We start from the raw sequence: 27,219 nt of genomic DNA, 5'->3' as shown, positions 1-27,219 counted from the left end.
GGGACAGCCAACGCGGCGCTGCCGCCTAGCGGGTTTAGCTAAGCAGCGGCCGAGGCAGCGTCGCTGGCGCTGGGAGAGCAATGCCTTGAACGGGGTGAGCCTTGCAGCGCCACCCCCTCGCCGTGTCCCTTCGCAGCCGCTCCACGGTCCTGGAACGGGAGTGGAGGCCCGCGCAGCACGAGGTTGCGTTGCCGGGCTTCGGGGGAGCTAGGCCGTGCTGGTTAGGGCCTCGGCTGCGGGCCTGGGGCACCGGCTTCCAGGGCGGGTGGATGCGCTGCTTCCGCCTTCGCGGTGGGCGGTGGTGCTGAGGAGAGGTTTCCGACCAGTTCTGACAGTTTTGAATCTTGGCGCTGGCGCATTAAGTTTAGCTGTTGGTTAGCAGAGCAGGTGCGCCGAGGAGGGGCGGAGGGGCGGCGGCCGAGGCGGAGGGTGGCCACAGGGCAGGGCTTCTAGAGGGGAAGCCTGGGCCTGGAGCGTCGGCCAACCCGCCCAGGCTGTCCACCTGGGCCTTTGCTTGTCAAAATAATTGCTACCTTGAGAACCTGAGAAAGTTTCCTTGCTAATCATAATTGTAGGGTAAGTCGCCTTCTGTGTGCAATTTTATTCCAGAATGTGGGTTTACTGTTGTACTTCTCCAGCCTAGCTATTAAGTAAATGGCAGTGTGCCTGCATATTCTGACCCAGCCCCATTTCTTGATGCCCAGCACTTCATATCTTTCTATTGGATATATGTAGCTACAGTAACACTCCCAGTTGCTTTTAATCCTATGTCTCGAACTAAGTTGGTCGTTTCCACTCCTCCCCTGCCCATTGTTGCTATAGAATGAAGTTCATCCTTCAGAATTTCTGCTTGGGCGTAAGCTGATATTTGTCTTTGAGAAGATATGCCTTCTGTATTCAGAACCCTCATAAATAGCATGGTCTCTCTCACACACACCTTAATGCTATCTGGTTTTAGTTTCTGTATGATTGTGTTTTTCAAAAAGGTTTTTGTCATTTGACATAAGGGAACAGTATATATAAGGGAAATATATACAGTATTTGATCTTGTTTGGTTCTCTGAATACATCTAAATTCTCTAATTAGAGGAAGTTGATTTCTCTTCTCTTCCTAAACAGGCATAAAAGTTGCAAAGAGAATTCATACAAATCTAGTATATTTTAACCTCTGAGCCATCTCTCCAGCCCTACAAATCTAGTATATTTTAAAAAATAAGTATAGTTACTAAGTACACCAGTACTATTAGAACTCCAGCAATTGATCAGTACTCTGTAGGTTTCCAGTCTTTGTGAAAAGAGTTCTTTAGTTTCATTTTCTCTTCCTTAAGACCTTTGGCCCCAGAACAGGCATTCTAGATTCTGTAGTGACTGACCAGCCTAATCATTGGACTGTTATATCTGTGTTAATTTCAACAGCTGGTACTTCTTGTAAATTTAGAGTTTGTGTAAGCAGTGAATAATAAGGTAAATAGTGTCCTCAAGACCCAGTTGTAGAACTTAGTATTTATTACTAAGATTATAACATATTTCAAAGGTGCCATTAATACCTCAATCCTTGTCAATTGATCATCCTCTCTCTCTCTCTCTCTCTCTCTCTCTCTCTCTCTCTCCCTCTCCCTCTCCCTCTCCCTCCCCCCCCTGTGTGGGGGTGGGTGGGGGTGGGGCGGGGGTGTGGGGAGGGGTTCAAGTGGACACCAGAAGTCAACCTTGGGTCTGGTTAGACTGCACCTGCTGGCTAGCAAGTCCCGGGGGTCCTCCTCTCTCTGCCTTCCCAGCACTCTGCTTTTCACATGCCCTCAGGGCTAGAACTCTGGTTGGTCCTCAGCCTCCCGCTGAGCTCTCTAGCCCTCACCTACTCATCTCGCAAGCTGATTGTCTCAGTTTCCCTCTAATCCATTTCTGGATAGGTTTGTGGTTTAAGTTTTCAGAGTCTCTGTGTATGATGAGCATTACTGGTGGTGCAGTTGTTACAGTCTTAGAAGGAACATTGAACTACAGCGGCTCATGTGCCACCCACTGAAGAATGTGGCATTTTTGGAATCCTTGCTCTTCCCATGACTTTCAGAATAACAGCTTTTATTTAGACCCCCCCCCAGCTGCTTTCAGGAAGCACATCTCTGTTTTTCTAGAAGGGGCCATGCTAAAAGTGGCTCTGTGATTTGAGAGCCCACCTCCTAGCTCTTTGAGGAGTCCAGACCACAGACTTGTCTTTTACCTGAATTTTATTGCCAGTGGTTTACCAGCAAATTGTGTCTGCAAGCGGCAATACTGTTCTATGGTTTCAAGGGAGATGTGTGTGTCGTTTCCCAATATATATAGATACCAGGGATAAGTTTTTACAGTTTTACATTTTCCATAAATATATTTTAACTTGTGCTCCATGTTATTGTGGATGCATGGCTAAGCTAAAGATGAGTGATTAAAGTGCACTGCGTTGACTAGAGAAACAATACACACTCGTCTGTTGTTCAAAAGCGAGAACACAGAACTCCTACGGAGGTGTGGAATTGGCTGGTGGCTGAAGGGCGACTTCAGCAGATGGCTTTTGTGGATACTAATGTCAGTGGCTCCATATTACACATAAATAATTGAAGTATTTTTACACTAGTGGTGGAAAGTTGTTAATATTGGTTAAATGAAGGCCCTTCCTCCTATCCAGTATGAACACCCTGGTTCCATGCCCTCAGGTAGGTGTGGGGTCACTGATTCAGTTTCCTGGATTCTAAGTGCCATTGCAGGAAAACAGTATGCTGCCTCACACTGTAAACCTTAACATTCAAAGTGAGGGTACCAGTGAGACAATGGACATTGTCTAATTCAAAAAGCAGCAAAGGCTTCTTTGCAGATGGGGTTTTGATGAGCAGTGTAGGATACCAAAACATGACATTTGAGCATAAACAGTTTTTTAAAGTAGCAGATAAAAGATCCTACTCTTCCTCCTCAAATAGGGGGATGAAGCAGTCGTGTGAAAGGGCCTGGTTTTTACCATGGGAGATTGCCCTAGCCCCGGCTCCTTTGTCTGGGCATCTTTTCACAATCGTCTAGTAAGTGTCTGTGCTTTGGGTGCTATTTACAGTCGTATTTTTCTTGTGAAGACTTCCCCATACATGTAAAAAACAAAATCAAAACTGTATATAGTTTTCCCCTGTTTGCTTTAGCTAGTCTTGGGAACAGTGGGAGACCCTGAGGTGTACAGGAGGGGACAGTTGCCTCCCCTACAAATGTTGATCCAGTTGTCATCAGTTCTATTAAGTCTCGATTGAGACCATTTCAGAAGTTTGGTTTTCTCTGTTAGGTGATACAGATGGAATTGAAAGCATCAGGCTGGCTGATGAGAGTCTGTGAGGCCAGGACAGTAAAACTTGAGGAAAGTTAAGCTTCATTTTGAGACCAAAATGTTAGGTTAGAGCAATGGTTCTCAACCTTCCTAATGCTGTGACGCTTTAATGCAGTTTCTCATGTTGTGGTGACCCCCCAACCATAAAATTATTTTTGTTGCTACTTTATAACTCTAATTTTACTACTGTTATGAATCATAATGTAAATATCTGTGTTTACTGGTGGTCTTTGGGGTCACAACCCACAGATTGAGAACCACTGGGTTATAGGTTAGCACCTCCATTTTGCACCTGGAAAATTCTTTGTGTAACTCATTAGATGAACTTCCGATCTTTAAACATTTTCATATTATGCATTGAAAAGTTCATGTATGTTGCAGCAGCCCTTTCCATTGCTGTGGTGGTAGGGCATTCTTTTATAAGTCTGACCTTACCCTCTGTACTTATTGGCCAGTCTGCTCTTTGTAAGTAGGTAACACAGTCTCACTTCTCTTCCATGTGGTAGCTCCTCAGTCATTTGAACAGGCTGTTGTGCTGCATAGATCATCACAGAGCTGCTCACAGCCACAGTCATGTAAGACATTCTGCTTTGGAACCCGTGACTCTTGAATGTGGTCTAATGTATTGGTACTTTTAAAGGGTGTGGCTGCCTTGGGCTGAATAAAAGCCTCCTGTGTGGTCAGCCCATTGTGTAATACAGTAGAGCGGGAGGCTCCTTGCTGTAGACATTTGCTTCCAGCAGGAGTTTAGGGGTGTTTTGACGTCTTTGCTTAACCTGTTGTACTGTTATTTTTGATCGAAAGCTTCAGGACTCCTATTTTGTGCTGCTCTAAAGTGCATCTTACCTAGGTGTTTTTGTGCAGTCGCTTTACAGAATGCTCCCCAGGATCAGCTTCTTGCTGTGGTTAGACTTAGTAAGTCACTGAGACTTACACAGTAATATGGTTCTTTCAGATTGGGCAATTATCTGAAAACATCTTAAACACTCATCTTGATTTTGTTTTGGTGTCACCATGAGGAGAAGGATCTCTGGTGACACCAGTGTGTTTATTTCCCTCAAAGGCATCATGATCTACCTATCTCAGATTTCTGCCTAAATGTCTTCCCCATGCCCGACTCTTACAAGCCCAGACTATCTTTCTGAACTCCAGAGTTTGCCCAGGGTCTCTTTTCCGACTCAGAACACCCTCCTGGGCTTTAAAGGCGCTCTGTATTTATTTGGTGCAGTGTTTCTCATTTTGTAAATATGCTCCCTTGTGTGACTGTTGCCCCACCCAACCGTGTTGGATGCCCCGTGGAGCCGAGAACTGTCTTTAGTTTGCTCACCAGACTGTCCCCAGGCCATAAACAATGCAAACAGTACTTGTTAAACATGGTTTTATTTTTCACAGCGTTGCTCTGTGTAGCCCTGGCAGCCCTGGAACTTGATGCATAGACCAGTCTGGCCTTGAACTCAGAGATCTGTCTGTCGCTGCCTCCTGAGTCTGGGATTAGAGGCGTGCACCATCACAGAGCAGCTAAACATAATTTTTAGAAAGACCGTGTATGGCACTGGTTTCCAGCTGGTCTGTAGCCATTTGCTTAGGATGTTTCCACACATTTGAAATAGAACATGAAAAGTAAAGATAGCATGCGTTTAAATATCTATCTGCAGCATCAGGGTGAAGTCGCTGTCTTTCTCGACAGGGACTTACTCTAATGCCATACCCTACTTATCATGTTATTGTTCTTTTACATTTTTCTTAGGTTTTGGGCATTTGGGAATTTTTGTTTTGAAACTGTTCTTGCTTAGGATAAAATGGAGTTCAACACTGTTGTGTTTTGGGTTGTCACTAGTCTGTGCTGCCCAGAAACCACTAAGGTGGATTCCCTGGACATCTTTTCTAAGCTGGGAATTTTAATGATTCCTCTTTGGATATAGTTGGTGTAAGTCTGTTATACTTGAACACATTTAAAATGTAATTTTTTGCCTTCAGAGCTTATGTTTAGTAATCCAGGTTTCCCTTCCTTTTTACTATTTCTCTAGTATGGTATTAATTGCTACCACATAGGTTCAGATCCAAAATAGTAATGGGGGAATTTATTTTTTAGTATAATTGTACTTTTACTATATTTAAAGTAACTTTAAAAGACATATAGTACATTAAATTTTAACACTGAAAGTGATACATGTTTATGGTTATATACTTTAGTTTGAAGTCACATTTTTTAAACATTTATTTGTCTTGTGAGTATGCGTACGTGTGTCTAGGGGAACACATGCTACCATGCATGTATGGAGGTCAGAGGACAGCTTTCAAGAGTTGTTTCTTTCCATACTGGGACTCCTGAGGATAGAACTCGGTTGTCAAGCTTGGCAGCAACTGCAGATGCCCACACGCCACCTTGCCAGCCCTAAAGTCACTTTTAAATTACATGATAAAGCAAACTTTCTGATGAAATTCTTTTCTATGTAATTGTTACTATTTCTCTTGGTTTATGTGGTAAGGACATTAATTGAGTAAAAGCAAAAGATTTTTTAAATGGTAAATGAAATGGACTTTCTTGAGGTGGGAGTTCAAAGTTTACGTCTACACCATACCATCGATTTAACCATTTCCTTATCCATAGAATGGGGATATAAAAAAATGCATCTGCCCTGAAGGGTGCCGTGAGTAGTGAATGATGTCATCTATGGAAAGCGTTTAGTTTGTAGCTGACATGTAGTAGACAGTCTGGAAATGTTCTTAGAAAAATGTGGTCACTTGACTGTGTGTGTGTGTATGTGTGTGGGGGGGGGGCTTTGTTTTTGATAGAGACCCATCGCTCTTCCAATATCATAAGTGAATCATTTAGCTGTATGATTCTGAAAACTTAACATAAATCTTTACTTTAAAAACTATGGTTAAATAAATTGTGTCTCAGATTCATTTGAGTTGACTGAATCCCTCTAAAGGTGCTGGTAGTTTTTCTTTGCTTTTTGAGGGATGAGTGTGCTAAATAGTTTTATATCAACTTGACATAAGCTAAAGTCATCTGAGAAGGGGGATCTTCAGTTGAGAAACTTCTTTCATAAGATGGGGCTGTAGGCAAACCTGTAGGTCATCTTCTTAATTGGTGATCACTGGGGGAGGGGCCACCCTTAGGCTGGTGGTCCTGGGTTCTGTGGGAAAGAGGCTGAAGAGCTAGCTACCAGGATCAAGCGAGTCAGCAGCACCCTCCATGGCCTGCACATCACCTGCCTCCAGGTTCCTGCCTTGGGTTCCTGTCCTGGCTTCCTTCAGTGAGGAACAGTGCTGTGGAGGTGCAAGCCAAGCAAACCCTTCCTCCCCAGGCTGCTCTGGTCGTGTGGTCTTCATCACAGCAGTAGTTACCGTAACTAGGACAGTGAGATTGTTGGTATTTTTTACAATTATGTACAAATAACGTTTGCATTGTATTTAACAGAAATTATGTGAAGCAAAACTCTTTCTGAATTCTGAAAGACACCATTTCACCATGGGACAGCAAATTTCGGATCAGACGCAATTGGTTATTAACAAGTTACCAGAAAAAGTAGCAAAACACGTCACGTTGGTTCGAGAAAGTGGCTCCTTAACCTATGAAGAATTTCTTGGGAGAGTAGCCGAACTCAATGATGTGTAAGGCTTGCTCATCTTCATCCTTTTCCCTTCATGTATGACCCCATTTGTCATGGCTGTATAGAAGGTAACCACATGCTCTGATGAATGAATTTTTTTAGCATAAGTTAGAAAGTGCTACATTGACTGTCTGCTCTAATCAGACTTTAATGTAGCTATTTTAACATATGGAAAGGAAACAGGGATGGGAGGAACTTAGAATGAAGTTGGAACACAGACAACGGGTATGGCGAAGCAATGCTGGGATGTCCTGCAGCTCAGCAGCTGTGTACTGAGAGGCTGTGGCTGACTCTGCTGTGGAAGACTTAAAGGGCACACAAACAAAGAGAATTTGCCCTCAGTCACTGGAGGAAAAGTCAGACAGAAGCATCAGCCGTGTATCTGTGTGTGGTCATAGTTTGTTCACTGAAGTACAGTCTGTTTAACTCTCCAGAGTGAGTTCCTAAGATGGTGGAAATTTCTCACCTTGAACTTAGGCTTTATAGATTTCACCTCAGTTTTTGTGCTGATCTATGTAGAAGCTTTTTAAAATACAAAGGGTTCTTTGCCCTCGAATGGCATCAGACACCAATGGTTTCTCAGTACTGATGGTTGGGTGGCACCTTTTATTCCTCTTAAACCTTCCTCTGGTAGCACCTTCTACTTTATTCAGTATCAACCCTTTGTCTCTTTGAGAGTTTATTTAAAACTTTCCTAAGATACTTTAAGTGATATATTTAAAAATAATTTTATTTTGTATATATAAGGTTTTGCCTGCATGTATGTTTGTGCACCACGTGCATGTCTGGGTGCCTGTAAAAGCCAGAAGAGGGCAGCAGATCTACTGAGACTGGAGTTACCTACCATTGTGGGCTGCTGTCAGGTGCTGGAGATGGAACCCAGGTCACCTGTAAGCGTAATCGGTGCTCTTAACCACTGGCCCATCTTTCCAGCTCCCCTAAGTGATGTCTTAAAGGTTCTCTCTAGTCTCTTCAGTCTAACCAGTGTTCGCTGAACACATGATATGCGCAGTGCGCTGCACCAAGGGATTGAAAATTTTAACTGATTATCCATTTTAATTGACTACTCAAATACTGACGACACTTCCAGCTGTCTGTGAATCAGAAGTTCCTTCCGTCATCCTACATTGCTTCTCATTCAGGCACCCCAAAGCCCAGGACCACTATATGCAAATTTATAGTAGTACAGCCCTATTAATAGCTTGTGCTAATACATATGCTCCTGTGCCAGAGGCTTTATGACAACCGTGTTGGATAAGTGTTGGTGTACAAGAAAGCTCCACAAGAGCCTGGAATGGAGTATAGCAAAGCCTTATTTATCTGGGGTAAACTCACAGAGAGAGCCGTGATCCACAGTCCTCTGTGCGCTGGGAACTGGAGCTGAATCCAGCAGCCAACAGGCCCATGCATTTATAGTACATGAGACCACGCCCAGAGTGGGCCGGTATCTTAAAGGCTATTGGCTGAAGGACTTCCCATAGCAGATAAGGGACATGCTGACAATATGAAACATAAGATCATACTTTCTTTATGAATATAGTGCCTATTTTCAGTAAGTTATGAAGTCTAAAGGACAGTCCTAAGGTTTTTATTAGGAGTTGCTTTCTTTTAAGAACACTGGATTTTATTAATTAAAAAAAGAAAAAACTAGCTTGTTTTTGAGATCATATTTATATAGATGAGTAAAACAGGACTGAGAGTGCTCGCTTCGGCAGCACACACTGAAGTTGGAACCATACAGAAGATCAGCATGGCCCCTGCGCAAGGATGATAAGCAAATTCGTGAAGCGTTCCATATTATTAAAGAAAATAGGACTGAGAATTCCATAGTATCAAAAGAATAGTGCACCTTATTCTTATTTCAACTTTTAAAAATATTACCGTTATTTATGGGGGCAGTACACAGGTAGAGGTCAGAGGACAACTTGAGGACTCTGCCTCTCCTAACATGTAGGTCCCAGGGATTGAACATAGGTGGCCAGGCTTGATAACAAATGCCTTTTCCAAGCTCTAAGCCATCTCTCCACTGTTCCAACTCCTAGGAAGAGTAATTCATAACTTTGCCATCCTTTAGTACTTTATATATGTAAACTCAGACTATCTGATGAAATTTTGCTTATTGACCTAAAGTTTTTAGAAGAAGAAGAAGAAGAAGAAAACCTCTGTCCTGCAAGCTAAATTATTGTGCGACAGTAGAAATATAATTCCTTTTATTCACTTGGGACAGGATACCTGAGTGAGGGTTTTTGTTTTGTTTATTTTTGATGGGTTTTTATTTTTGTTTTGTTTTAACAGTGTTGAAAATTAAACCTAAGCACTTACTGCTGCCTATACACCGAACAATACCTGCAGTATTGCTTGAAACTCATTTCCATGGGCTAAAGCTGGGCATTTCATGAGTGCAGTGCTCTCTGCTTGCTGTCTGCCAACCCTGAAGTCAAACACAGAGGTGTGGTTGGTTTCCGGGAAACAACTGGAAACTGGCATGTCAGTTATTCCCTTTGGCGGGCTTCCTGGAGACAGGTTACTTGGCTTGACTGGAAGGCACTTAACTGTATGCAGCTCTGCTGCTGGTGTTCAGAGAAAAGTCAGTAGTGGGAAAGGAAGCTGCAGCCTTAGGGCTTCAGATCAGTTTTAGTTGGCATTGATGGCAAGATTCTGACTGTTGTGTTGTCTTTATGCTAGTGTGGCTCTTGTAATTCTTGAGGAAAGGGCGTAGAGCTGTAGTTAATATCACAAACTATTTGCTTTACTTAACTGAACCCAAAATTAGTATACTTTAAAAGCTTTCAAAAAAGTATGTTAATGTGGTTATGTAAACAGGATTCAACCAAGAGCAAGGTATTCCTCAAAATTATGTCTATTTGGTCAGCGTTTGTGTAAGTTAAGCCAACAAGCTTTTACTTAAAGTGCCAGGTTTCTTGGGCTGTGTTTGTCAGGGCTGATTGTTTCTGCATGTTTTCTCATGCAGCACAAGCCTGCTCCAAGCTCTCCTTGAGCTCCTGACCCTCCTTTCTGCCGTCTTCCAGGCTGGTGTCACCATGCCCAGCTTTAGACCAGTTTTTTCTAAACGTCTTTTCTAGACACTCAAAGACAACTGAAATACAGATACGGAGACAAGTATTCCACAGAACTTTTGACTTTAAAAACTTTGGAAACTAAGTATGTGTTCAGAACATTTCTGTCCCTGTGCTGGAGGAATCAGCTTTTATATCACTTCTGCTTTTGTCTTCCCAGTTGGAAAGTGTTTCTTGAGTTTGGTTTTACTTTTCATAAAATTAACAAATGTGTTTGCCTTTTTCCAGAACTGCTAAGGTAGCTGCTGGCCAGGAAAAACATCTTCTCTTTGAGGTCCAACCTGGGTCTGATTCCTCTGCCTTTTGGAAAGTGGTTGTACGGGTTGTCTGCACCAAGGTGAGACTGTAAAGTCTTCTGTTTCAGTCATGCTGTTGGGGGAGTTAGAGGCACATTAATAATGTAATAGACTATAAATAAGTGTTATTGCTTTTGTAGTCTTATAAAACATAGGGTGTGTGTTGTGTGTTAGTCTGTGTATGCATGTGTGTGTGTGTGTGTGTGTGTATGTGTGTGCGTGTGTGTGTGTGTTAGCCTGTGCATGCATGTGTATATCATGGTTGAGGCCAGACGCCGACACGAGGCATCTGCCTCTATCGCTCTTTACCTTGTGTTTTGAGACAGGGTCTGTCACTGAACCTGACACTCACTCACTGTTTTGGCTAGACTGGCAGGCCAGGAACCCCACCCCATGCCAGGATCTGCTCATCTCTGCTCCCCTAGTGCTGGGCTTACATGCACACCTTTGTACCCAGATTTTATGTGGGTGCTGAGTGTCTGAGCTTAGGTTTTCATGCCTGTGTGATTGACACTTCACTGAACCACTTTCTCGGCCCCTAAAGCATCATGTGATACTGTTCTTGTGTCCATGTGACACTGTTCTTGTGTCCATGTGACACTGTTCTTGTGTCCATGTGACACTGTTCTTGTGTCCATGTGATACTGTTCTTGTGTCCATGTGACACTGTTCTTGTGTCCATGTGATACTGTTCTTGTGTCCATGTGACACTGTTCTTGTGTCCATGTGACACTGTTCTTGTGTCCATGTGATACTGTTCTTGTGTCCATGTGACACTGTTCTTGTGTCAAGCTAACTGTTTGACTCTTCACTGTTGTCAACTGCCAAGTCACAGAGGTTTTTATAATTGGAGGAGGTGGTAGTAAACTTATCTTTGCCCTCCATCTGTCTTTTGAGGCTTAGCTAGCTGTAGAACCCTCCGAGGACACCGTAATTAGCTCTGAGATGATACCTTAAAAATTAGTTACCTTAGGAAATTCCTTCTTTTGAGAACATTGGGTTACATTCACCTGAAAACAATATCCACCGGAGAGGCCATGGAGATTTTGAGTTATGGAGTGGACTTTTGTCAGGAACGTACTATTTTGTAGTTGGGTTTTTATATCTTAGATAACTGCTAAAAATATCTTGGCAGCTGTTGCAGAGTATTGGAAAGCTTCCTGCTCCCAGTAAGTTAATTAAAATAGCAATTCTTAGTCCCAGGCCTTTGAGAGGAAATGAATTTTTATTAGCTCTCCTTCAGTCTCAACCCCTCCTCTCAAAGGTAAGATAAGCCATATAAGCCTTAATTCACAGCTGTGGATGCCCTGAAGTCCATTGCTGACCAGTCAGACTCTCCCCCAGGTGAGTCACTTGACTGTCTGAAACACATTATATAAACAATAACACTCTGTTTATGGATGTGGATGGAGTCTAATATTGTTAAGCAAATCTTGAAGGACAAAGGACAGTCTTAAGAGAGTTATCTCAGAAGATGATTTTTTAAGAACACTGGATTTTACTCATTAAAAAAGGAAGAACAACTTTGTATGATCTGTGTATATGTGTATATGTGTATATAACACTAGAACAAATGGTATCATACACTGCAGATAAACGCTAGTGAGTCCCAGAAACAGAGACTACCGTGGTAGCCTGTTCCTTTCCACAGTGAGTTGTCAAGTTTACCTCTGCTTACTTCCAGTTTCTTCAAGCAGAAATGTGAGCAATACACTAGGAACTAAGAGTTCAGGAAATGCCATGTCCTTGAGGAAATGAAACTATAGTTCAGGCCCCATCCCTTCTGAGCAAGAAAGAATGCACAGACTCTGCTGACTTGCACCTCCAGAGCCCTCCAGGCTCCAGTTCATGCTGCTGTGAAATGACTTGTGAAGCGCAGGTCTCGGCTCACGGCCTTGCTGGACACTGCAGCCCTCACCGCATGCAGGCTCTCCCCGCTCTTGTCTGGTGTTCATGGGCTGCCCTGGGACTCCAGACTTCTCCTCTACTTTATTCACTATTCCCTTTTGCGTTCTGCATGCCATCAATGTTAGTGAATTGAAAGTGTTACTTTTACAACTCACACCGTCTGATATTAAGTTCCCTCAACTAGAATGTCTTTTCCTTCTGTCACTTTAATGGTCATCAGCTATGAGTCACAGAACACTTGCTTTAAACTAGTTTAAACAAAAGCCTTTTATCTTTGTCTTGCATCAGCAAATCATAATGCACTGGCTCCGGAGCTGGTTACAGGCCCAGCAGATCTCATGACCCACACTGGTCACTATTCAGTCATACTGTCTACATACACACACATACTCTCTCTCTCTCTCTCTCTCTCTCTCTCTCTCTCTCTCTCTCTCTCACACACACACACACACACACACACACACACACACACACACACACAGAGGGTGGTGGTGGTGGTGGTGGTGGTGGTAATTGGTTTATTTCAGACTAACTAGCATTGGTTCCTAAGACATTTCAGGGAGTGGAAAATGCCAGAATAAAAGCTGGTGTCCCAGCAACTAAAGTGGAAACGGTGCCTGGACAGTCAGCGGCTATTGTCACTCTTGCATGTTGTCACTTGATGTTTCCAAAGGTCCACCTCAGACACCATCTCATCCGTAGTCTCCCTTCACAGGAATTCTCTCACCTCTTCTAAACTCCAGTAGCTCTCAGTTTCTACTTTACAGCTAACATTCAGCATTAAGAATAGTGTAGTCAGAGCCGGGCGGTGGTGGCGCACGCCTTTAATCCCAGCACTCGGGAGGCAGAGGCAGGCGGATCTCTGAGTTCGAGGCCAGCCTGGTCTACAAGAGCAAGTTCCAGGACAGGCTCTAGAAACTACAGGGAAACCCTGTCTCGAAAAACCAAAAAAAAAAAATAAATAAATAAATAAAATAAAATAAAATAAAATAGTGTAGTCAGGCTGGGGAGATGGCTCAGTGGTTAAGAGCACTGGCTGCTCTTCCAGAGGACCTTGCTTCAATTCCCAGTACCCACATGGCAGCTCACAACTGTTTGTAACTCCAATTCCAAGGGATCTGCCACCTTCATACAGACATACATGCAGGCAAAAATATCAATGCAAATGAAATAAAAATAAATTAAAAAGAAAAAGAAATAGTTTGTTCAGTCCCTGGCTTCCCTGTGGCTCCTTCGGCAGGACTGTTCCTTGCAACTGTGTCCTGCCTGAAATACTGTGCTTTGCATCCGTCAGCTCGGCTTGTGGCGGATGACCAAACCCTGCTGAAGTCCCTCTGTGTGGCCAGGGCTGAGCTCTCCTTGTGTTTGGTATGTGTGTTACCTACATTAATCCTCATTTCATAAAACACTTAGTTTACAAGGAGGAAACCTCTATAGCCTGTAGAACTATCAAAACAGGAATGCATCAGCCTTCCAGTCCTTGGGTTTTCTGTTGCTCCTTTTGATAACAGAGTTAATGATTGATATTATTATTAGATTCTTTTTGCCCCAGCAACTTTCACTACATTACTATATAAGTTTAAATTACTGTATTCTTTTGAAATCCTTCCTTCCTTCCTTTCTTCCTTCCTTCCTTCCTTTTTCTTTCCTTGTTTTGTTTGTTTCCTTTTTGAAATAGGGTTTTTCTGTTTAATAGCCCTGGCTGTCCTGGAACTTTGTAGACCAGGCTGGCCTCAAACTCACAGAAATTTACCTGCCTCAGCCTTCCAAGTGCTAGGATTAAAGGCATGCATCAACACACCCAGCAAAATTCTTTCTTGAAATAAGATTCTAAGTAGAAAAATAAAAGTATTAAAGACAGCTGGGCAGTGGTAGCACATACCTTTAATCCCAGCACTCAGGAAACAGAGGCAGGCAGATCTCTGAGTTCGAGGCCAGACTTTTCTACAGAGTGAGTTTTGGGACAGCCTGCACTACACAGAGGAACACAATCTTGTAAAAAAAACAAAACCAAATTAAAAAAGTATTAAAGACAAAGGCCTTTAGCACCTTCATTTGTGTGTGTTTTTTTCTTGACGGTAGATCTATTCAAAGAATTTTTATTTGCAGTTCTTTGCAAAGGCTCTTGGGAAGCCAGTATATGGATTAGAAAGAGTTAAGTCTAGTGTGGAGAAACTACACTATGTTTCTAGGCTGAAAACGTTGTGTTTCTTCTCTTTAGTTTTATTTATTTTATTTTAATTTAAAAAATTTTGGGGGAGTTAACATGTTGTCTCAGTATCGTAGTCTCAATTATTCTGCCTCCCTGCCCCAAGTGCTGAATGTACAAGGTTACTCACGACATTTGCTTGAGAACTTCATATTCATGATTCTTAAAACAATTATAAACATATTTTAACCTTCAACTTATAGTAAGATCACTCTTATCTATCTATGCACCATTCTGATTATCCTCAAATAACATTTAATTCATTTTTAAATTATGTTTAGATGGAATGTTTTATGGGTATGACATTAGAAAAGTTATTAGATTAATTGAAAATTATGTTCTGAGGGGACCGTAGAGACAGCTCAGCAGTTCGGAGCACTTGTTGCTCTTGCAGAGGTCCTGTGTTCACTTTCCAGCACCCACATGATGGCTTACAACCTCTATAACTCTAGTTCCTGGGAATCTGATAACCTCTTCTGATGTCCTCAGGCACCAGGCATACATGTGGTGCACATAAACACATGCAGGCAAAACACTGATGCAGATAGAATAAATAAATATATAAAACCCCAAATTTATGGACTGAAGGGGCTATTAAGAAAACTTCAAAAGAAGACTGAGGAGAAAGTGTTTAGTCAGCAAGAGCCCGGCACAGTGGTGCACAGTGGTATAATCCCAGCACTAGGGAGGCAGACACAGGAGGATTGCTAGGACTTCCTGGCCAGCCAGCTTAGCCCAGTTAATAAATTCAAAGCCAAAAAACATGTGAAAGGTGTCCTGAGGAGCAAACAATGCCCAAGGTTGACCTCTGTCCTTCTCACATGTGCCCACACATAGAATCACCTATGTGTGTGCCCACACAGGTCTTCATGAAGTGCGTGTCCTAGATCCCTTGGCTTAGACGAGGACCTTGCAGTTGTCCTTTGCTTGTGTCCTTCAGTGCTCCAGACCACCCACGCTCAGTCAGGCCCTCGCTGTGCCTCTCCACTTTCAGTGATTCGTGGGACCATCACTTCGCACCTCCTAAGCGGTCCCAGCTTCTGTTTGGTGTCCCTCTGTGTTCTGAGCCCAGTAGCCATTCTTCATCACGTTTGAGGTGTAAAGTAGGTCATGTTATGTCTTGGCTCAGAGCGCTCCAGTGGCTTTCTGTGTGCATAGAATAACAAAGTCATTGAGGAGATCAGAAAAGCTGTATGTTCTATTACTGCCTCACCTAACGTTAGCTTTCGTCACCTTTCCCTGTCTCACCCACTTGCAGCTCCTTGCTGGAGTCCTTGTGCTTCTCACCAGGCGCACATCTGTCAGACTGGCACGGCTGTAGCATTTCACCCTTAGGGAGCCATGTGCGAGGCGCCCAGTACCTCTTCCTGGAAAGGGACATTTAACAACAAGAAGAGGTACTGGACCTCTGGTTGGTCAACCCTTCAAAACTGTTATATCCTCATCTTACTGACTTTCGTACTATGATATATGCCCCACTCTGATTTTCTGAAGTCTTATAAAAGTGTCCTCTGTCCTGTCTCAAGTATCTTGTATCAGATTGTCAAGTGGAGGGGGTAGAGATACAATCTACAGAGGAACTATCTCCAGGCCACTGGTTCCACTTCATAGGAAATGAAATTTTGTAAAATCTCAAAATTCACTAACATTTGTTGTTTAATGTAGCATTCTGGTTTAGTTTAAAAGTACAGAGTTGCCCAAATAATTCAAGAATGAAGCTGAAGAACTAGCTCAGTAGAGCACACTGTACAAGCACGAGGACCTCAGTTTGAGATCAAGAACCCGTGTTAAAAAAAAAAAAAAAAAGCCAAGTATAGTACAGCATACTTGTAATCTCAGGATGGGGGAGGCAGGAACAGGCAGATGGGGCCTCGAGGCCTCCTGGTGTGTGAGCCTAGTGGAGTCAGCACGTTCCAGACCAACTGAGAGAACTTCAGACAGAGCACGTAGCCAGTGTCCTACCCACAGTTAGCCTCTAGCCTCTGCAGCACCTGCACATCCCATTCACACAAGTCACACACAAGGAGGGGAGGAAGCCATCCTCCTCCTCTTAGTGGTAGCAGAATAGCGTGCATACGTCCTGTAATTAAACGCTGTTAGGCTGGAGGATCTCCCGTTCTAGGCCAGCCTGGGTGACACTGCAAGTTCTTATCTCAAAAAAGAATTAGTTAAAACAGCAAAGTGTATACATTTTCGTAACAATCTCTAAAACTCATTTCTCAACTCCGAGAAGGTCGCCTGATGTTATCAACTCCAGACAGGATGCCTGATCGTCTTGGCAAGGTTTTTTTGAATGTCAGATGGGAAAATTTAGTCAGTTCTCTGATGAGTTCCACAACTGAAGAGAATGTGAATATTTTTTAATCAGACTCTTATTTTCCTAGGTGTATTACACACCACAAATTTGTTTCCTAGGATATTTGACTGAATTGTGTGTCTGTTCCCCCCTTCCCTGTTCTGTTTCTAGATTAACAAAAGCAGTGGTATTGTGGAAGCTTCGCGGATCATGAATTTATACCAGTTTATTCAGCTTTATAAAGATATCACGAGTCAAGCTGCTGGAGTGTTGGCACAGAGCTCCGCCTCTGAGGAGCCGGATGGGAGCCTGTCCTCTGTAACGTCTTGTCAGGCTAGTCTGTGGATGGGCAGGTGTGTGCGCCGTGGGGCACAGTTACAGTGACATTCTCCCCAGTGCTCTGTGACACCCTCAGGCCGTTGCCTCCCCTACCTCCCCCCCCCCCCCTGTGTTATAGCCCAGATCAGTCCTTCCATTCTGTCCCAGATTAAGGTGGCTCACAGCTCACTCTCCAGGAACCCACCCTGTCTCTTGCATTTATGACGTTAATGACTGATGCCTCTCCTTTAATGAGTTTTTAGACAGTCAAAGCCATTTATAAAATTAAGTCCAAGAATTTGACAGAATTGTTTCAGAAATTATCAAATTGGAAGTTAAGTTTTTAAATGCTGTCTTGAGGCCTTGGCAGTCCACTCAGGAAAGAACAAGCGGCTGTGTGCCTGTTGATGCTGATTGGTCTCGGGCTTGCTGCCGTGGTGCTCCTTTATTCAGCCTCATGTACTGCTGTTCTGTCTGAGCTTTCCCTCGCCCATGCTTTCGGTGTTGCAAGCTTCCACCTGCTGCTGCTTGGCATGACATATTTAAATTTGTAAATGCCTACTGGAAAAGACTTCCATGTTTCCAGGCATGTTGATATCCTTACTGGGACACTGGAGATGTCCTCTTAACGTTAAGAATGTGTTTGGCAGGGTTCCTCTTTATTCCTTTATTGACACTTGGAGTTTTGCTTCATTCTGAGTGTTTTGAAAGCTGACAGTGGCTTTTGCATCTGTAGCTACACAGCAGCAATGAGAAGCAAGTGGCCTTTCTCTGCCTGTTGGGGTCGTCTTCAGGAAGGTGCTGAAGTGTTGCTCCTAGAGACTAGGAGAGCAGTGCCAGTTGGTTAGGTAAGCCAGTACTTGGCTTCATGTGTTGTGGGCTTCTAGTGGTGCCCTGGTCCCAGCTTCTAGAAAAGAACTTTGCAAGTGGTAGGTGAGCCTGGGGGCCTTGTGCAGTCCTGCATATTGTCACATGTATATTTCTATTAATGCTGCTGTTTGTTGAGCCTTGCAGTTCATTAAATCCTAACAGTCCCCAGGACTACAGCTGGTCCTATGAGGAGGCGGGCTTAGAGGAGTATTGTAGCGCTAGATATTGATTGGCACAGCGGACTCCCATTTAGTGCATGGCAACTCAGTGGTTTGGAGGAGGAGCTGGAGGTTGTCCAGCTCTGAGGTGCTCCAGTGCCACTGAGCCCAGCGACTGCTCTTCTGTGCTCTGCAATGTCCAGACTGTGCCATATTTCACCACGTGGAAACCAGCGTGCACTACAAGTTATGTTACCACCAGCTCAGAGCTGTGTGAGACCGCCTCAGAGAGGCAGTCCTCCTCACGTCCAGATAGCTCGAATTCCTGTGAAGGTTTTCGCTTTGCCTTCTATCCTCAGTGTATCAGCTGGCCCTCTGGAGGCAGCACAGCAGAGGCCCTAGAACCAACTTGCCTATGTTCAAACCTTAAGTCCTCTCTTTCCTCAGTTTCCTCATCTTTTGTGAGAGGCTGAGAGCAATGGCATGTGCCCCAGAGGACTGTGTTAATAGATGGGACACAGAATGGTGCCCAGCACGTAATGGTGTGTGTAGGTACATTAACTGTCACCACCATTATTAAATTATAGAGTGCCCTGCTTGAGTGCGGTGGCTGTGCATGGCCTCTGGAATGCCACCAGACAAGTCCGATCTCTTCTGTCCTTCAAATGTCGAAAACTAACCAAATTCCCACTGAGCTCGATCTCCAGAATAAGAGTCTCCAGCCTTTGTTTCCTGTTCTTCCTGCACTGGTGTCCTGTGACTCCATCTGTCAGGGCGCTCTCAGGTTCTGTGGTAGGAAGCGGCACTCTTCCAGCTCCGAGTGGTCAGGTAGAACAAGGTTCTCTCCTCCTGCTCACTGTGCTAAGAGGAAGGTAGCAGAGAGGGGCATAGAGCAGCTTCTGCTGGCAACGTCTCCATTTGCTCTGGGTATATTCAGTTGCTCTTCTCTGTAATGGCCTTCTGCTCCTGATTCTGAAGCTTCCCTGTAGAACGCCTGTCACTCTGTGGAGTCCGCAGGTGATTGGAAGCTCGTAGGCAGAAATGCTAAGCCCGCTGCGTCTGGTGTGGATCTGAAAAGGCGCCTAAGTGTCAATATGCATGAGCTGATGGGTGGATGTGTATAAATGTTCATATGTGTATTTGCATGTGCATATATGTGCGCATACACAAATGTATGCATGAATGCACATATCAATCCACACACATGTAGGTTTCCACTCATCTCACCATTTCTGTTCAGCGAGCACTCTTTTCTCCACGGCTGGAGCAAACAATGTGTTACCTCACCCTTGTGGTATGTCTGTTGTAATGCTCCTTAAAGCAGGCCCCAGCTGTCCCTCAAGTGTGCTGTGAGATCAAGTCCTACTTCATTCCCTCTCTCTAGACTGCCTCTTGCTCTCCACTCTCAGCTAATTTTCTGAAATCCTGAATCAGCAGGAATTTGTGTTCCCTTGATTAGATGCTGTTTCTAGTTTGCCTCTTAGAACAAGTTCAGATTTGTATTTTGACAATTCAAGAATCAGATTGTCTTTGCTATATTATCAGTCTTTTCTCTCAGTTTAATTCCTGAGCATCATGCGGCCTTGTACACACACACACACACACACACACACACACACACACACATTTCATGCCTTCATGGCTTACTTTATGCTCTAGAATGGTCTCTATCAGTGTTCTGTGATTTCTCATGTTTCCAAAAATACTTACTTGGCACATACTATGCATGCTGCACATTTGATATATGTTTATATTGTGTTCAAATCAGCAAGTTCTGAGTGCTATTGCCATGCCTTACATGCTGTACTATAAATTCAGCAGAGATGGAAATTGTATCAGACCGGCTCCTCCCTTAAGAACAACAGAGAATAAAACATTTACAATCACTTTAAGAAATTTGTATTCAAAAAGCTAAACTATAGAGTGACTAATCATGGAACAGCAGTATTCAATTTTTAAATGATTTAATTGAGGTAAAATTTGGTTTTGAGAACAGACGGAGATGGATATTTTAAGCCGAGCTACTGGAGTTGGCGCTGAGGAAACTGTGCATGCAAAGGAGCCTGGCTTCCGTGGCGCTGGGTTTCTTCCTGGGAGCTTCCTGAGCTGGAGCAGCTGTGCTCCAGCCCCCTTGGGTTTCTTTGGCATCTGATACTGACCACTATGCTGTCCCTTCGCTCTGATCTGTCAGTGCCACTGAAAGGCCCTGTTGATGAGGCAGCATGCGTCTGTTATGACAAATAAATGATACACTGGTTCATTTCCTGTATGTAAATTCAATATGTCTAAGATGGACTGAGTTATTTCAGAAAGACCTGAATATGCAGTTTTTGTTCAGATTTTGTTTTCTTTGAAACTGCACAAAATTTGTCTCTTTATCAAGTTTTTCGAGTTTCTTAAAGAAACTTAACCTTGGTATTTCTTCCGTAATGTATTTGCTATCCCCAAACGGTGGGAGCTGTGGTCTGGTTTCGCTTTGCACATAAGTCATGCTGTACTTTATACTTTGGTATTCACTGATGCTTTTTTAAGACAGTGGAACAAAGTAGGAAGTGTGTGGACAGAGACTGTCATTGTTCCAGCTCAGTTTTCACACTCAGGGTGAAGCAGCTGACGGATGAGGAGGAGTGTTGTATCTGCATGGACGGGCGAGCTGACCTCATCCTGCCTTGTGCTCACAGCTTCTGTCAGAAGTGTATTGACAAATGGTAAGTTATCCACTCCCCTTGGGATAGCTGAGGCAGCTGGACTGCGAGTAAACAACTGGGAATGCAATGCTTCAGTACTGACACGAGAGCTTTGCTCTTCCCTACTCCGAGTTTCATTGTGTGCCCACGAGTTTAAGTATTTTTATACCTAATGCTTACAAAGTATGGAGCTGTGACTTTGTTGAATTTTTTTTCTTTTGCTTTGTTTTGTTTTTATTTTTCAAAACAAGGTCTTTCTGTGTAACCCTGGCTGTTCTGGAATATTCCCTGTAGACCAGGCTAGCCTCAAACTCAGAGATCTGCGTGCTTCTTCCTCCCGAGTGTTGGGATTAAAGGCGTGCACCACCACTGCCCAGCCAGACACTGTAAGCATCTTGATGCCTGATTTGAATCTAGAATCAAACACTTTTCCCTTTTTCAGCACCCCCACCACATAATTCACTGTAATCCACATATGTGTGTAGAGGAGCAAATCCTCGGCTGTGTGACCTGGAGGGATGTTTGGTCAACTAATTAAGGTCATTGGTTTACAAGATAATGGAGCATTTAGAAAAATTTATAATTGATATGCAGTAAGCTATATATGTATCTGAAGTATAATCTCATATGCTTTAATTTATGTGCATACTAATGAAATCTGTCAGAACAGGATGAAGAGCAATCTGTTACACCCCAGAATCACCTATAGCCTGATTCTTAAGTAGCTATTAAATGCTTTCAGTTGCTAAAAATACTTTAGATTTGCTAGACTTTTAGAGTGGCACCATGCAGGGTATTCTCCCTGTTGTCTGGGTTCTTTCATTCCATGTAACCGTCTTCAGATTTAACCATGGTGTAGGTGCAGAGAAGTGCCAAGTAAAAGCTTCTGTATTTGTTTGTGGACAGGTATGTTTTATGGACATGTATTTCAATTTTTCTTTTTCTACTTCAAGTGGCCAGATCATATATAACAGATGTTTCTCAAGAAATTGCCAACTCAGTCCCAAAGCAGTCATTACTTAAAAAAAAATTTTTTTTTGTTTTTTGAAACAAGATCTTGTAGTATTTAGCCCAGGTATGCCTCAGTTGGAATTTGCAACATTCCTCCTGCCTCAACTTTGTAACTCTGAAATTATAGATGTACGCTCTCCAGTACCACATAGGAGTTCCACTGTCTTCCCCACTGATGTGACACAATCCTTCAGAAGGGTCCAGTCTGGCTGTGGGAACATGCCCTGTGCCCTCTGAGGCCTTTGCATTCCCCTCTCGAATTCCAGCCTCCTGGCATCTGCTCACATGATGTGCTGTGTCCAGTGATGGGCCCGCTGTCTCTTGGCCCTGCCTCTGTGTGGCTGCCTGCTGTGCAGTGCTCTAGCTGCCTTGCCTTAGCTGTTTCTTCAATAGCCTGCCAGTCCTCCGAGGTCCCCTACTTCTTTTTATGAGTCCTGGAAACTCATAGGACATCTGGCTTGCAATCACAGGCTCACTTTGCTTCTCACCTCTTGGGAGTCACATCCTTGTCTGTGTCCAGTGTTTTACATGAACCTCATCTGACACCATTCTTTCAGACATTGTGTCCTGTGTGTTAGTTGTTTTAAGTGGGAAGATGTCTTAGGATTTCTATTGCCATGAAAAGATTCCATGACAACAGCAACTCTTATAAAGGACAAACATTTAATTGGGGTGGCTTGTATTTTCAGAGGTTTAGCCGCTATCATCATGGTGAAGCATGGCAATGTGCAGGCAGACACCGTGGCCACACAGTGATCGGAAGGCAAAGGAAGTGGACTGAGGCACTGGATGTGGCTTGAGCATATATGAAATCTCAAACCCCACCCCACGAGCCACACTTCCTCCAACAAAGCCACACTCCCTAATTGTGAGACTCCCTTTGGGGGCAGTTTTCTTTGAAACCATCACAGAAAATAAATCAGGTTTCTGCTGGCCAGAAGCAGAAATTGATTGTTTTTAAATTGTGATGTTTTATTTACAGAAAACCACACATAATTATCTTGTAAACCATCTCCAGGGAGCCCAAAATCAACCAAATAATGTATGCCAACTCCATAAATTTTTTGGAATAAGTTTCTCAGCTTTTGTACAAAAGCAAAAGAACAGTTGATGAATTGGTTATTTTCACCCTAGATTTCACTGTGAGAAGAGAAAAACACTGTCTTTTCCTTTCATAATATATTTCTAGCTTAAATATGGTATTTAAGTTTCCAAAGTAGTATTTGATTAGGGCAATCCCATTGTAAAACATAATCTTAAGTAATCAAATGTGTACTCTGTATTAGAAAATTATCCTGTATATAATTTTCATCTCTTGTTTTAAACCTCAGATGCTCCGTCTTTGTACAATTTTCTAAAGTTTTCTTGGTTTTGAACCAAAGGATATTTTATCAGACCTTTAATTGTAATTAACTTGTCGAAAGTCTTTTATTTTTTTGCATGTGGTGGCACACACCTTTAATCCCAGCACTTGAGAGGCAGGGGCAGACAGACAACTGTGAGTTCAAGGCCAGTTGGTCTATGTAGCAAGGTCTGTGCCAGTCAAGGCTGCATAGAGACCCCTATCTTTAAAAAAATGACCTTTATTACTCAGTATAATAATTAGTAACCATCTTTGCTGCTACCATATGCCTACCACTGGCCAAACATGAATCCCAAGGCACAGTGGCTTCCGCTTAAATAAAAATAAATATTTACACTTTGATCAACTCTCCCACTGGTAAGAGGTAGCTTTCTCTTAGGACATATAAGGAATGTGTATTAAAAAGGAAAACTTACTTGGATGCAAGAATAAGAATTAAAGACCCTGGCTTGTGGTAGCAAACAAAATGGTGTGTGGGGGGAGAACACTGCGTGTCTTTTTACTGGAGATTAGATACAGTATGGCCTCTTCATACAGTACATGCTCTTTGCAAAGTAAACGCAAGTCCAGGTGTGTTGGTGTGTGCTGCAGTCCCAGCTCTGAGCAAGTGGACGCAAAGGATGGCAAGCTCTAGGCTAGCCTGGGGACTGGAGAGCAAGACTCTTTCTCAACGGGAAAAGCAGTAAGACTAAAACAGCATCTTCTGGTACAGAATGGGTTGTAGCACAAGGTCAGCGAGACACACAAGCTTCCATTTCCTGCAAGCCTGAGGTTTTAATCCATCCCTAGTAAAATATGTAGACAACTGGTTGGCTCTGGGGAAGAGAATTAAAGGTTGGGATGAAGAGAAATATTAACTCTTTTTTGTGTGCTTTTAAAGTATTTGCTTTTTTTTTTTAAGCCATCTACTTTTCAAGCAAACCTGGTTTTTTTTAGAAAAAGAAAGAAAACAATCTTGTTTTGCTTGGACTTCCCTGACAGGAGTGATCGGCACAGGAACTGCCCCATTTGTCGCCTACAGATGACTGGAGCAAATGAGTCGTGGGTGGTGTCAGATGCACCCACTGAAGATGACATGGCCAACTATATTCTTAACATGGCTGATGAGGCAGGCCAGCCCCACAGGCCGTGACTGAGCTGCACTGCACTCTGGTTATAGAGGAGGAGAGGAGGATGTGTGGCGCACACAGGAAGATCAGTTTTCCCCCCCTCTTATTTTTGCTATTCTGATAATATGCCCCATTCTTAAATAAACTCCCTTCCCACGTCTTCCATGTAGGGTGGGCTACACTTTGCTACTGTTTGGCCATATTCCCCTCTGTCCACCTGTTCTTCGTTGCTCTTGAACCCTTTGCTACAGATAGCAGCAATACTTGACACTACTACTTTTCAGGGAGGGGGTGTTCTGCATCTTCTTAGCTAGGTTTAAAATGTAGGGTATTGAAAGCTGTAGCCATCTGAGCTAAACTACTGGAACTAATGTCTCAGTGGGGTTGCTACTGCTGGGACCTGAGGTGCACTCCGCCCCCTTGTGGTTCATTCTGGATCCTTCACTACTGTGGCCCAGTTGCTTCCTGGTGTTACTGTAACTTCAGCGTGGGTTCTGGCGCTACTCTTGATCACTGCGGTGCTGCAGCACTCAGAGAAGGACTCTGAGCTCGGGACTTGGTCTTGCAATGCACTCGACTGGAAGAATTTTCATGGCTGTTCTCTGGACCTGGGGAGGGGTTCACTGGATTATCCATAATGCCCCGAAGGAAATCTTTCTTCGTGCAGATACACTTTTATATTTCCGGGTCACTCTGAGTCATCAAGTCCTGAGCACCTTTCAGAGGCCTCGGTTTCCTCAGATCTCTTGGATTAAAAGAAAAGGAAGATGAGATGAAGCTTTTCACCACGCATTAGTAGACCCTTGAAGTCCAGAGAACTGTTGGCTTCTCCCCGTTCCTCTGCACTCCTGCGAGAGTCTGAAAAGAGTATGGCATAGGAGTGCAGTGCTCAGCCGATGCAGCCGTGGCTTATGAGTAAGATTGTTAACAGCTGAGCCTGTGACAGAACTACTGCATGAAGTCACTTCACCTTCAAGAGACCTTAGCGGTCCGTAGACATTTCTCACTGACTGACTGCAGGTTTTCCCGTTTTTCTAAGTACAAAGGTACACAATTAAAGTTGCTGCTTATTGATTTTTAATTAAGATCTTAATGAGAATACAAGTAAATCCCTTTCAAAGAAGATCTGACTTGATTCTGCCCCCCAAATTCTGCAGACTTCAGTTGTCTACTGACTGTCCCAACAGGACAGTGAAGCCTCCGGTGTGTGAGCAAGTGCAGTGCTGGCCTCTCTCCTAGCTTAGCTGTGTGTGCTGGTTTCCCAGCCTGAGACGGCTTTACTCTGCTGTAGAAACTGACTGTATTTGTGGTTTTCAGACCTTAGCAGTGGAACTTCTCCCAAGTAAATTTTTAGTCTATATGCACTGAGTGTATGCACAAGTTACCCCCATTATATAGAAGCTACATTTTATTAATATAGGTGTCCTTTTATAAACCTAGTACAGTGTGGTCACCATTAAGTCAGGGTAGGAAAATGTCACAGTGATTGGTGATACAGTTTCATTAGAGTTTATTGAGTAACAAATTTGTGTGATGAAAAGCTTTTGTTTTGTAAAAAATACTACTAATAGTATTTCAGGGCTAGGGGTGTGGTTCAGCTGGTAGAGTGCTTGCCTAGCATGCGTGGAGTCCTGGGTTCCATCCCAGCACTGCATAGAGACAAGCAGTCCTGGTGGTGTGTTCCTGTAACCCCAGCACTTGGGAGGAGGAAGCAGGAAGATCAGAAGTTCAAGGACATCCTCAACTGCATAGAGAGTTCAGGGCCATCCTGGGCTACATTGGGACCCTGTTTCAAGAAATGTGTGGGTGGTGAGGCTGGAGAAATGGCCCACTGGTTAAGAGAAATTGCTGTTCCTACAGAGGACCTGAGCTCAATTCCCAGCACCTACACTGGTGGAGTACCAACCGCCTATAACTCCAGCTCCAGGGGACCCATACCTCATCTGACCCACCCCACACCCCAGAAGTAAATCTTGAAAGCATTTTAAAATTCATATTTTCAGATGATTCAACCTCTGTTGATTCTCAAGTGCTCTATGGAACCTTGGGATAAGTGACCCTCTGAGAGATTTTCCAGCCCTAAAAATTGAAACTGTCCTTTTGGACTAGACTTGCTGGGTTTAACTCAAATTGTCTAATTGAAAATATTTCTGAAAATGAATAACATAGCTTTATGGGTTTGGGATCTTTTCAGCAATAGCTAGAACTTTTTTTCCCTGAGAATCCTTCACTTTTGAAGGATTAAACAGTGTTTAGAGATTTGATATTGCCCACAGCCCTTTCCTTGCAGTGTGAGCTCCAAGATCCCCTGTGCAATGCCAGTGTCACGGCTTGCCTCGCCGGGTAGATGAGCAGAACTCTGCTCATTCCGTCTCTCTTCAGATGGATGGCGGGTGGGCCTGCCTGCTGCAGTGTCTGATCATAAAAGTGGTAGCTTTGTCTCATGGTAAATACACAGTTTTCTACTCTGTACAGCTTTGTCTTAAAATGAGGAGTACTTAAATGCATTTACCATAGTAAGGAACCGTGTGCCTTCTGAGGTGTGTGAACTGCCTCCTGCTCTGGGGAATTTTTGTAATTTGGACCGTTAGTGCTATGCTCACTCAGTAACCGTGGATGACCGTAGACACTGGGTTTCAGAAAAGAGTTTGACTGTGTACTGATGTAAAGGCCGAGGGCAGCAGAACCTCTTTTATTCTTGAGAGAAGCTGATACAATGTGCAATTTCAAATTCTTATATACTAAATGTCTATATTTATTAGAAGACTTTTATATTGTGCTCTGGGAATTGTGGTGTTCGTGTGCTATGTTTTGAGATGATTTCCTTGTATTAATATGTATCTGGGTAATAAGGCTGCTTGGAAACCTTTTGGTTCCCTGATTTTTAACACTGGGAAATTGGATTCATTAAAAGATAGTCCAAATAATTTGCATTTGCAAGTGTTGGGAGTTTCCTTGCTT

General features: G+C 43.4%; 1 protein-coding gene and 1 pseudogene across 3 annotated transcripts; both read left to right on the top strand.

Annotated features, from left to right (window-relative positions):
* Nucleotides 1–27,185, top strand: Rnf141 (ring finger protein 141). 3 transcript variants are annotated; one of them, XM_038325181.2, is made up of 6 exons: nt 1–94; nt 6,764–6,957; nt 10,262–10,370; nt 16,914–17,095; nt 20,689–20,796; nt 24,131–27,185. In XM_038325181.2, exons 2-6 carry the CDS (start codon nt 6,815–6,817, stop codon nt 24,279–24,281), a joined length of 693 nt encoding a protein of 230 aa, XP_038181109.1. In that variant the 5' UTR covers nt 1–94; nt 6,764–6,814; the 3' UTR covers nt 24,282–27,185. The 3 variants fall into 3 exon arrangements, with proteins under 3 accessions (XP_038181109.1, XP_038181129.1, XP_038181118.1); XM_038325201.2 differs by having other exon boundaries at nt 44–182; XM_038325190.2 differs by lacking the exon at nt 1–94 and adding an exon at nt 236–576.
* LOC119806014 lies at nt 8,658–8,758 on the top strand (annotated as a pseudogene).
* Nucleotides 27,186–27,219: the final 34 nt, after the last annotated feature.

The sequence above is a fragment of the Arvicola amphibius genome, chromosome 1, assembly GCF_903992535.2.
Source record: "Arvicola amphibius chromosome 1, mArvAmp1.2, whole genome shotgun sequence".
NCBI classification, from domain to species: Eukaryota; Metazoa; Chordata; class Mammalia; order Rodentia; family Cricetidae; genus Arvicola; species Arvicola amphibius.
The sequence above is the reverse complement of the archived record's forward strand: the minus strand, read 5'-3'. Positions and strand labels throughout refer to the sequence as shown.